General features: G+C 37.3%; 1 protein-coding gene across 1 annotated transcript in view; it reads right to left on the minus strand.

Annotated features, from left to right (window-relative positions):
- Positions 1-361: 361 nt before the first annotated feature.
- DPY19L2 (dpy-19 like 2) overlaps positions 362-12,552 on the minus strand; it is a 105,305-nt gene continuing 93,114 nt past the window's right edge. Inside the window, exons 21-22 of the mRNA XM_047851004.1 lie at positions 7,688-7,813; positions 362-2,415 (exon numbers count right to left, since the gene is read on the minus strand). Of these exons, the coding sequence (XP_047706960.1) occupies positions 2,265-2,415; positions 7,688-7,813 (277 nt within the window). The 3' untranslated portion in view covers positions 362-2,264. The remainder of the gene's footprint in view (positions 2,416-7,687; positions 7,814-12,552) is intronic.

Raw genomic sequence — 12,552 nt, forward strand, 5'->3', positions numbered from 1 at the left:
AGAAACTGAAGTTCATAGTCATGTGACATGGCCAAGCTTAATTAGCACAGTGCCTGGCATATAGTAAGGGCTCAATAAATACCTTTTGAATGGACGGTAGGTGATATCCCCAGTAAAAACAAATGCCAGGATTTAAAATTAGACCTATCTGGTTACAAAGCCCACACTATTACCTTCACAATACCCTGACTTCTGTGTGAGATGATGCAGAATTGTTTTTAAATGGCTAAGAAAGATCATTGCCAATGTAAACATGGTTAATAAATTTAGGAACCTATGATTTGTACCTTCATACCAGATTTATTTCAAGGTCAAAATGTATGCTTAGTAAAGGATGAGAAAAGATAGAAAACACACAGAGGATCTTCAAGGGTTTTTTTAATTCTTAAAAATATATAGTACATGAAAGTAACACAAATCCATATCAATACATTATATTTGCATGAAACATTTAATTAGTTAATATTGTTCTTCCCTGTTTTGGTTGTTGAATTCTACCAGCTTCTTTAAAAATATTTTTATGCCAATATCATCAAAAATGTGTTACTTTAATTTTATGAATGTCAGGTGCTATGTCTCTTTTCCTTCTTTGCCCTACACACCGAAAACTTATTTGAAAATGCTAAAATAGTAAAATGTTTTACTTTCTTAGCTGCTCTGCATCCTGTGTTAAAATATCTGACAACTATACAAGTTGAAAATAATAAATACATGTAAGTACACTTGTATAAAATATGTTATTAGGTAATACAGCTCTTCTTTTAAAAAAGTTCTCCAAAAGTTTGAAAAATATTTCCTATGAAAACATCATCCAAAACGTATTTTAATTTTTACAAATGTTAGGTGTTAAGTCTCCCTTTTCTTTTTTGTCTCATACCTAGGCCCCAGTTACTTGAAAATACTGATAAAATGTGGTATGCCTTCTTAGCAGTATTGTAACCTGTATTAAATGAAGTATTTTACAATTATAAAAGTTGAAAAGTAATTTTATTCGTTTTCTTGAATATAATCTCCTACCTACCATATATGAACTAATCTATGGAATTAAGTTATTTGTTATCTCAAATGTAGAGGGCCAAGGACATAAGGGAATTACAAAGACTCTGAGATGATTAACTTAAAGCAGATAGATACTAAAATGCTACAGATGTGGCATATTTACTATCAAGCACAGACAGTCTTTGCGTTTGGCAACATCTTCAAGATAACTATTTCCCACTGCCAAAGCACTGTTGTTGCATAGGTTTTATATTGGAGGAGAAGATTTATAAAAACATCAACGTCCTCATCTAAACCCAAACATAAATGAGGATTTAGAAATTTGTTATTACAAAAGATGGCGATTGGAAAGATAGTAATCGGAAAGAAAGACTATGTCCAATGAGCTACAGGGCTGTCAAGATGAAAATGCCTTTGCTTCATTCGGGATCTAGAATCTTAAAATCTCATCTGACAAATTTAACTAGATTTTCTTTTCTGATTATGTTTAACCCCAAAAGTTGGTCATGAACCATAGCAATTTTTATTTTATCTGGATGTTAAAAGAAAAACCACTGGATTATAAAGATAGATTAATAACCTGTTGAACTTAGGTTGGGAACTAATCAATAGAAAATACCTATCTGGTTGGGTAAATAAATTTCAAGAGATACAAAACATTATAAAATAGGTTGTTATTAAAAATATTTAAACTGAAATGATAAAAAAAATATTAAAAGCTAATAAAGATCTTTCCTGAGGGTTAGTAAAAGCAAAAACAACCTTAACAGACACGTGGTTACACACAAATTTCCTCATGGAGGTAAAGAAGTTGTGATCAGAATCAGGATTTTATGGAAGTGTCTTTCAGAAACTGCATTAGTCTATTCTAAGTGGTTTAAAGAGTTTGAGCTGGTACATGCTGGTACCAGAGAAAATCTGAAATAATTCACCTAGTTGGATGCAAAAGGACTTACATCTCCCCTTGATTTATTAAATCTCATTGTTCTTTTACATGTATTTTTCTTTAAAACTTTAAGATGGACATTCGTTTCTGCAGAATGAGATGATTTCGTCCTTTAAATAACAAGCTTAATAAGGCTGACATTCAATGGAAAACAATGAAACAATTTACCTTTTAGTAATCAGAATAACTAAAATATTTTTATCATCTTCTTTTTAAGGATCCCTTATTAAAGCTTCTGATTTTCTTTTAATGTAAATAAGCCAAAGTGATGGTTTTCTACACACCTCCTTGCATCACAGTGTGATAGGTAGTCTCGTTGTCAGTTAACCTTTAATACTCTGTACATACTATTTTGAAATACTGTGGTGAAGTAGGGCCTCGGGTCCGTGAGCAAGACGCTACATAAGGGAGGATTAGCTGTATTGGAAGGGTCTTCCACATCCCAAATTTCCAGCATACTGCACCCAGGCCTAAAAAAGAAAAAAAAAAAAAGGCACATATATACCTATATTAAAAATGCATTCAGATACAGGGGAAATAGGTAAATTATAAAGTAGCTCCAAGTTTGTTAGAGACTAATTTATTTAATAAAGGTTTTAAAGCATCATTTAAACTTTTTTTTTTTTTCAACATTTATTTCTTTTTGGGACAGAGAGAGACAGCATGAACGGGGGAGGGGCAGAGAGAGAGGGAGACACAGCATCGGAGACAGGCTCCAGGCTCTGAGCCATCAGCCCAGAGCCTGACGCGGGGCTCAAACTCCTGGACCGGGAGATCGTGACCTGGCTGAAGTCGGACGCTTAACCGACTGCGCCACCCAGGCGCCCCTAAAGCATCATTTAAAAAAAAATATCAGTTCAACATTTAGAGATAAAAATGAAATTATGCTGCATTTTCCTGTTCCACTTAAGCAAATAATCAGTATATTATTAAGCCTACCAATAAAGGTCCAATATACATTCAGAAATACATATTTAAAAATTTATTTTCAAAATGAAATATAAATAGATATATTTTCAAAGTGGTGTCACCATCCAAGCATAAGGGCCATGAGTAGTAGGAGACAAATTAAAGGAGAGCTAATCTGATTCCTGATGAATTTCATATTTTTTGAGCTTAATCTAACTTAGATTATCATGAAAACATAGTCCAAGGTGAGGAAAGAAAGCTCTTTTGCCAGATTTGTTTTCTTCAACCCTTTCCTATTTGGGGTGGCTCTATGATTCAACTGCCTGGGATAATATTTCCCACTAGAGAATAACCCCACATGAGAGTCAGTAAAGGGAAGAAGTCAGACGAAATTGACTTTTAAAAAAAAAATTGTTAAGTTTATTTATTTTGAAAGAGAGAAAAACAGAGCACATGAGTGGGGGGGGGGAGAGAGTGAGAGAGAGAGAGAGAGAGAAAGAGAGAGAAAGAGAGAGAGAGAGAGAGAGAGAGAGAGAGAGAGAGAGAGAATCCCAAGCAGGTCCTGTGCTGTCAGCACAGAGCCTGATGTGGGGCTTGAACTCATGAACCGTGATACTATAATCTGAGCCAAAGTCAAGAGCTGGATGCTTAACAGACTGAGCCACCCGGGCACCCCAAATTGACTTTTATTTTTCAATAGCTATATTGTATACAATTTATATACAATAAAATGTACCCATTTTATGAGTAAAGTTTGATAAATATGGGCAAATATGTGTAGGTGTGTAAGCACCACCATAATCGTAATACAGAAAATCCCCAGCACTGAAACAAGTTCCCTTGAGCCCTTCTGCAGTCAGTGCTCTCGCCCAAACTTAGTCCAGGCAAACACTGATCTTCTTTCTGCAATATAGTTTTGCCTTTTCTAGAATATTCTAGATATTTATATTCACTACAGCTTTCATGTGTTACTCACGTGATAACAATTCCATCCCTTTTCTTTCAATCTATACATGTATTTGTACTTAAAATGCATGTCTTAACGGGCAGCACATAGTTGGATTTTGCTTTTGTATTCAGTCTACTACTAATCTCTGCCTTTTGATTTGAGTGTTCAGTCACATTCTTATTCGTGATTACTAAAACGTTGTTTGATTTAGGTTTGAAGGTCACAAATTCAGAGAAGTTCTTCAAGAGCAAATTTTTCTCAAGTTTCTCCCTGCTTTTGTGTCACTTTCTAGAGACTTCAAATAGTTGTTTTTAATACCATTAAACCTAACTTTGCATGCATCCTGTTAACTGAAGCATCTGCATATTGGAACTATGTCCTTGCTTTGAGTAGTGCCATGGTAACTCTTAGAGGACACAGTTCCAATACACATCAGTTAACATGACGCTGAGCTCCATGGAACCATGCAAAGCAAGAACGCAGCTTTGACATGCTCAAGTTTCACCTAATACAGTACCACGCAAAGTGAAGAGTACCTGTGTTTTCACCCGATTCTTATAACTGTAATATCTGCGAGCATTAACTCAACCTTTTCCTGCCAATATTAACTGAACTCCTTCCAAAACTGGTTTCTTATGGGTCTTATGTTCAATTTCTTAGGGCCTTAGACAGACTAATAACTCCTAAATCCAGTTTGCCCAAACTAGAAAATCCAATTCGCACTTTTCATTATTTTCCTTAAATGTCACACAGCCTTAGGGCTTTCAGGTAAGGAGTATGTGATACTTAATAGAACAGAGTTGTGAAGAAAAGCAAAAGCAGCCAATTTTGTAAAAAGATTGCCTTGAGAGAAAATGTGCTATTCCTTCTTTACAACTTATTCCTTCTGTTCTCAGAAGGCTATTAGTGATAGCTGTAAAAATGTTTTTCTAAGTACCAGAATTTTAGAAGAGTTCTTCTTTGCATAAATATTTACTTGTATATTTAGAGTAAGTTGTTTACATAATTACATAAGTAAAAACAGACAGATCTCAGTGTACAGCTCCATGAGCTTTGACAAATGCATCCACCCATATAAAAAACATGTCAATCAAGATAATGAACACTGTCATTCTTCTAGGAAAAAGAAAAAAAGTTCTTGAATCCCTTTACAGAGTATTCCCACCACCACCTCCACCCCCTGCTCCACCATAACCAACTGCTATTCTGGTTTTTATTCCCATGAGTTTTGCATATTTTCAACTTGATAAAATGGAATCTCATAGTAGGTCTGTGTTTGGCGTCTTTCACTCAGTATGTTTTTGAGATTCATCCTTCTTACATTTCAGTAGTTTGTTCCTTTTCATTGCTGAGTAGCATTCCAGTGTATGAACATACTACAGCTTGTTTATTCATTTTTCTTTTGATATTTGGGTTGTTTCCAGTTTGAGATATTATGAATAAAGCTCCTATAACATCCTCTATGGATATTTTCATGTCCCTTGTTTAAATTCCAAGGAGTAGAATTGCTGAGTAATAGGCCAGAGATATGCTTAAATTTTTATAAGAAGCCTCCAAATACTTCTTCAAAGTGGTTGTATCATTTTTACTCCCATTGGCAATGTGGGAGATTTCTAGCATCCTTGCCAAAATTTGGTACTTTCGTTAAGATTTTATCTGTTCTACAGTATATGTTACGGTATCCCACTGTGGTTTAAATTTGCATGTCCCTGAACACTGACAATATTGAGCATCTTTCCATGTACTTACTATTCACATATTTTCTTTCGTGAATTATGTCTGTCCAAGTCTTTTGTCCGTTTTCAATTGTGCTATAAATGTATTACTTTATAAAATTTCTTCATACACAAAATATGTGTCTCCTTCATCAGATACATGCTCTGCAAATATTGTCTCCCAGTCTATGGCTTGGCTTTTCATTTTCCTAACAATATCTTTTGAGGAAAAGATTTCAATTTTGATGTGAACGATTTATTCATTTTTTAATAATGGTTAGTGATCTGTGTTCCAAGAAAACTTTTAATTTTAACTTTTACATTTAGTTCTGCAATCCATGTCAAGTTAATTTTTGTGTATGGGGTAGTATGGGTCATGGTTCACTTTTTCTTTGATACAGATATCCAGTTAGATCAGCAACATTGTTGAAAACACCTGTTTTTGCATTCAAGAAAAAAAATACTGTTTTAAAATTTTCTCTGCATTTTTTCTTTGATCCGTAAGTTATCCATAAGTTTACTGCCTTATTTCCAAATATGTATGGATTGACTAGATATCTATATTTAGATTTCTAATTATTAATTTCTAACTTAATTCTGTAGGACTTCAAATCTTTTAAACATATTGAAGCCATTTTTATGGCCCAGCATGTGTTTTCTCTTGATGAAAATTCCATGTGCCCTTTAAAAGAATGTGTATTCTGCAGAATATATCTTCCTGTACTGTTCTATAAGAGTCAATTAGGTCAGGCTATTTGATACTTTTTGTTGTTTCTATCTTTCAATCCTTACACTCTTTTTATCTAATTTTCTTAGTAGAGAAAGTTAACATTTCCAGCTATGATTAAAAATTTGCTTATTTTTTCTTTTAATTATGCATATTTCTATTTTGTGCACTTTGAAGCTCTGTTTAGATGCATACATTTTATTTTTTTTTTAACATTTATTTATTTTTGAGACAGAGAGAGAGAGCATGAACAGGGGAGGGTCAGAGAAAGAGGGAGACACAGAATCCGAAACAGGCTCCAGGCTCTGAGCTGTCAGCACAGAGCCCGATGCGGGGCTCGAACCCACGGACCGCGAGATCATGACCTGAGCCGAAGTCGGACACTCAACCGACTGAGCCACCCAGGCGCCCCAAGATGCATACATTTTAGAACTGTTACATATTTTTGATGATGAACTAATTCTTTTGACATTATAAAATGTCCATCTTTATCTGTGGTAATATGCCTTGTCCTGAAGTCTACTTTGTCTTATTAAATTTTAAATTAATGGATGTACACATACATTATGTTTCTGCTTCTTTTACAAGATGCCATTTCTTCCTAGATATATTTATTAGATATTAAAACTAGATATAAAAATTAGCTACTAAACTTGTGAACCTAGCTCTTCAAAAATGTTCTATAGTTGAATTCCTAATTACCTACAGGAGAAATGAAAATTCTTAATGTTAGGCCTAATACGACAAAGAACCTCTTAAGTCAAGGAATCTAAAAAAGGCCTCAAGATAACCTATTAGAATTTTGTGATTTCTAGAAACTATACTTAAGAATGTTTTTTTACTCTTTTCTCTTGAGTTACCTGAAACTTTTTTCATAAGTCTTATAAATTTAATGTTATCCACTTGTAATAACAGAATGCTAATGTCTCTATTGCTGTAAATTCAAATCTTTATTTCACACATCTAATAAAAATTATCATTAAGAATTTCAAACACTATGAAAGAAAGCTACATTATGATGCTAAATTTAAATGAAAAAATCTGGAAGCTAAAACACTATAGTTTTTAAATGATATTTACTTTTCTACATGAAATGATTTTAAATGCAATAGTTTTTTTTTAAGTTTATTTATTTTGAGAGAAAGAGAGAGAGAGAGAGAGAGCGAGCAGGAGAGGGGCAGAGAGAGCGGGAAAGAGAGAATCGGAAGCAGGCTCCACACTGTCATGGGGCTTGATCCCAAGAACCATGAGATCATGACCTGAGTAGAAGTCAACTGTTACACGCTTAACTGACTAAGCCTTCCAGGCACCCCTCCCACAATAGTATTTCAGTGGAATTTGTTTAGAATAAAAATTCTTAAAGAATCACAACTACTATAATAAAGTAAAACAGTTGTGGCTTAAAAATATTCCATATTGTATAGCACAGGGCTCATACTCACTTAGTTCTCACAACACACCATGCCTCTTCCAAGATGTAATAATTCACATGTAACGCCAACAATTTATCTCTCACTTCTTTTGCAGATTTTCGACTATATGTGGAATAAACTATTTTTGTCCGGGCCCTTTACATTCAAAACACAAGTTAAATGTTTTAAAATAAATTAGAATAGACTAGAGAAATTTTGCTAGCAAATCAAAATCTTAATACTCACTGTATAGAGCATTCATATATATGACCTCAAGCAGCATGAATGTTTTGGGGATAGCATAGATTATTTTTGGATAGCAGTTTCCACATTCCTACTTAATTGTGCATGTGCTAAACCTTACAGTGGTTGGAATTTTGTATATACTGCTTGTTAGTGCTTACTGGAACGGGCAGATATAAACTGGTTTAGAGTCTAGAGCTGGGTAGCAGGATAATAGTTCAGGATAAAAAATTTGCGAGAGGTCGGCGGCAAGATGGCGGCTTAGGAGGACGCTGGGCTCACCGCACGTCCTGCTGATCACTTAGATTCCATCTACATCTGCCTAAATAACCCAGAAAACCGCCAGAGGATTAGCAGAACGGAGTCGCCGGAGCCAAACGCAGACGAGAGGCCCACGGAAGAGGGTAGGAAGGGCGGCGAGGCGGTGCGCGCTCCACGGACTGGCGGGAGGGAGCCGGGGCGGAGGGGCGGCTCGCCGGCCAAGCACAGCCACCGAGTCTGGCTTGCAAAAGCGGAGGGGCCTGACGGACTGTGTTCCCACAACAAGCGCGACTTAGCGTCTGGGAGGTCATAAGTTAACAGCTCTGCTCGGAAAGCGGGAAGGCTGGAGGACAAAGGGAGGGAGAGCTGCTGAGCCCCCTGACAACAGAGCTCAGTTTGGTGGGGAACAAAGGCGCTCACCAGCGCCATCTCCCCCGCCCATCCCCCAGCCGAAATCCCAAAGAGAACCTGTTCCTGCCAGGGAACTTGCTCGCTCCGCGCAAACACCCAACTCTGCCCTTCGGCGGAGCCAAACCTCCGGCAGCGGATCTGACTCCCTCCCGCTGCCACAGGGCCCCTCCTGAAGTGGATCACCTAAGGAGAAGCGATCTAAGCCTGCCCCTCCTGCCCCTGTGCACCTTGCCTACCCACCCCAGCTAATACGCCAGATCCCCAGCATCACAAGCCTGGCACGGTGCAAGTAGCCCAGACGAGCCACACCACCCCACAGTGAATCCCGCCCCTAGGAGAGGGGAAGAGAAGGCACACACCAGTCTGACCGTGGCCCCAGCGGTGGGCTGGGGACAGACATCAGGTCTGACTGCGGCCCCGCCCACCAACTCCAGTTATACACTACAGCACAGGGGAAGTGCCCTGCAGGTCCGCACCACTCCAGGGACTATCCAAAATGACCAAGCGGAAGAACTCCCCTCAGAAGAATCTCCAGGAAATAACAACAGCTAATGAGCTGATCAAAAAGGATTTAAATAATATAACAGAAAGTGAATTTAGAATAATAGTCATAAAATTAATCGCTGGGCTTGAAAACAGTATACAGGACAGCAGAGAATCTCTTGCTACAGAGATCAAGGGACTAAGGAACAGTCACGAGGAGCTGAAAAACGCTTTAAACGAAATGCATAACAAAATGGAAACCACCACAGCTCGGCTTGAAGAGGCAGAGGAGAGAATAGGTGAACTAGAAGATAAAGTTATGGAAAAAGAGGAAGCTGAGAAAAAGAGAGATAAAAAAATCCAGGAGTATGAGGGGAAAATTAGAGAATTAAGTGATACACTAAAAAGAAATAATATACGCATAATTGGTATCCCAGAGGAGGAAGAGAGAGGGAAAGGTGCTGAAGGGGTACTTGAAGAAATAATAGCTGAGAACTTCCCTGAACTGGGGAAGGAAAAAGGCATTGAAATCCAAGAGGCACAGAGAACTCCCTTCAGACGTAACTTGAATCGATCTTCTGCACGACATATCATAGTGAAACTGGCAAAATACAAGGATAAAGAGAAAATTCTGAAAGCAGCAAGGGGTAAACGTGCCCTCACATATAAAGGGAGACCTATAAGACTCGTGACTGATCTCTCTTTTGAAACTTGGCAGGCCAGAAAGAATTGGCACGAGATTTTCAGGGTGCTAGACAGAAAAAATATGCAGCCGAGAATCCTTTATCCAGCAAGTCTGTCATTTAGAATAGAAGGAGAGATAAAGGTCTTCCCAAACAAACAAAAACTGAAGGAATTTGTCACCACTAAACCAGCCCTACAAGAGATCCTAAGGGGGACCCTGTGAGACAAAGTCCCAGAGACATCACTACAAGCATAAAACATACAGACATCACAATGACTCTAAACCCGTATCTTTCTATAATAACACTGAATGTAAATGGATTAAATGCGCCAACCAAAAGACATAGGGTATCAGAATGGATAAAAAAACAAGACCCATCTATTTGCTGTCTACAAGAGACTCATTTTAGACCTGAGGACACCTTTAGATTGAGAGTGAGGGGATGGAGAACTATTTATCATGCGACTGGAAGCCAAAAGAAAGCTGGAGTAGCCATACTTATATCAGACAAACTAGACTTTAAATTAAAGGCTGTAACAAGAGATGAAGAAGGACATTATATAATAGTTACAGGGTCTATCCATCAGGAAGAGCTAACAATTATAAATGTCTATGCACCGAATACCGGAGCCCCCAAATATATAAAACAATTACTCATAAACATAAGCAACCTTATTGATAAGAATGTGGTAATTGCAGGGGACTTTAATACACCACTTACAGAAATGGATAGATCATCTAGACACACGGTCAATAAAGAAACAAGGGCCCTGAATGAGACATTGGATCAGATGGACTTGACAGATATATTTAGAACTCTGCATCCCAAAGCAACAGAATATACTTTCTTCTCGAGTGCACATGGAACATTCTCCAAGATAGATCATATACTGGGTCACAAAACAGCCCTTCATAAGTTTACAAGAATTGAAATTATACCATGCTTACTTTCTGACCACAATGCTATGAAGCTTGAAATCAACCACAGAAAAAAGTCTGGAAAACCTCCAAAAGCATGGAGGTTAAAGAACACCCTACTAACGAATGAGTGGGTCAACCAGGCAATTAGAGAAGAAATTAAAAAATATATGGAAACAAATGAAAATGAAAATACAACAATCCAAACGCTTTGGGACGCAGCAAAGGCAGTCCTGAGAGGAAAATACATTGCAATCCAGGCCTATCTCAAGAAACAAGAAAAATCCCAAATACAAAATCTAACAGCACACCTAAAGGAACTAGAAGCAGAACAGCAAAGGCAGCCTAAGCCCAGCAGAAGAAGAGAAATAATAAAGATCAGGGCAGAAATAAACAATATAGAAACTAAAAAAACTGTAGAGCAGATCAACGAAACCAAGAGTTGGTTTTTTGAAAAAATAAACAAAATTGACAAACCTCTAGCCAGGCTTCTCAAAAAGAAAAGGGAGATGACCCAAATAGATAAAATCATGAATGAAAATGGAATTATTACAACCAATCCCTCAGAGATACAAACAATTATCAGGGAATACTATGAAAAATTATATGCCAACAAACTGGACAACCTGGAAGAAATGGACAAATTCCTGAACACCCACACTCTTCCAAAACTCAATCAGGAGGAAATAGAAAGCTTGAACAGACCCATAACCAGCGAAGAAATTGAATCGGTTATCAAAAATCTCCCAACAAATAAGAGTCCAGGACCAGATGGCTTCCCAGGGGAGTTCTACCAGACGTTTAAAGCAGAGATAATACCTATCCTTCTCAAGCTATTCCAAGAAATAGAAAGGGAAGGAAAACTTCCAGACTCATTCTATGAAGCCAGTATTACTTTGATTCCTAAACCAGACAGAGACCCAGTAAAAAAAGAGAACTACAGGCCAATATCCCTGATGAATATGGATGCAAAAATTCTCAATAAGGTACTAGCAAATCGAATTCAACGGCATATAAAAAGAATTATTCACCATGATCAAGTGGGATTCATTCCTGGGATGCAGGGCTGGTTCAACATTCGCAAATCAATCAACGTGATACATCACATTAACAAAAAAAAAGAGAAGAACCATATGATCCTGTCAATCGATGCAGAAAAGGCCTTCGACAAAATCCAGCACCCTTTCTTAATAAAAACCCTTGAGAAAGTCGGGATAGAAGGAACATACTTAAAGATCATAAAAGCCATTTATGAAAAGCCCACAGCTAACATCATCCTCAACGGGGAAAAACTGAGAGCTTTTTCCCTGAGATCAGGAACACGACAAGGATGCCCACTCTCACCGCTGCTGTTTAACATAGTGCTGGAAGTTCTAGCATCAGCAATCAGACAACAAAAGGAAATCAAAGGCATCAAAATTGGCAAAGATGAAGTCAAGCTTTCGCTTTTTGCAGATGACATGATATTATACATGGAAAATCCGATAGACTCCACCAAAAGTCTGCTAGAACTGATACAGGAATTCAGCAAAGTTGCAGGATACAAAATCAATGTACAGAAATCAGTTGCATTCTTATACACTAACAATGAAGCAACAGAAAGACAAATAAAGAAACTGATCCCATTCACAATTGCACCAAGAAGCATAAAATACCTAGGAATAAATCTAACCAAAGATGTAAAGGATCTGTATGCTGATTTTATAGAAAGCTTATGAAGGTAATTGAAGAAGATTTAAAGAAATGGAAAGACATTCCCTGCTCATGGATTGGAAAAATAAATATTGTCAAAATGTCAATACTACCCAAAGCTATCTACACATTCAGTGCAATCCCAATCAAAATTGCACCAGCATTCTTCTCGAAACTAGAACAAGCGATCCTAAAATTCATA

Source organism: Prionailurus viverrinus, chromosome A2, assembly GCF_022837055.1.
Source record: "Prionailurus viverrinus isolate Anna chromosome A2, UM_Priviv_1.0, whole genome shotgun sequence".
Taxonomy (NCBI): Eukaryota; Metazoa; Chordata; class Mammalia; order Carnivora; family Felidae; genus Prionailurus; species Prionailurus viverrinus.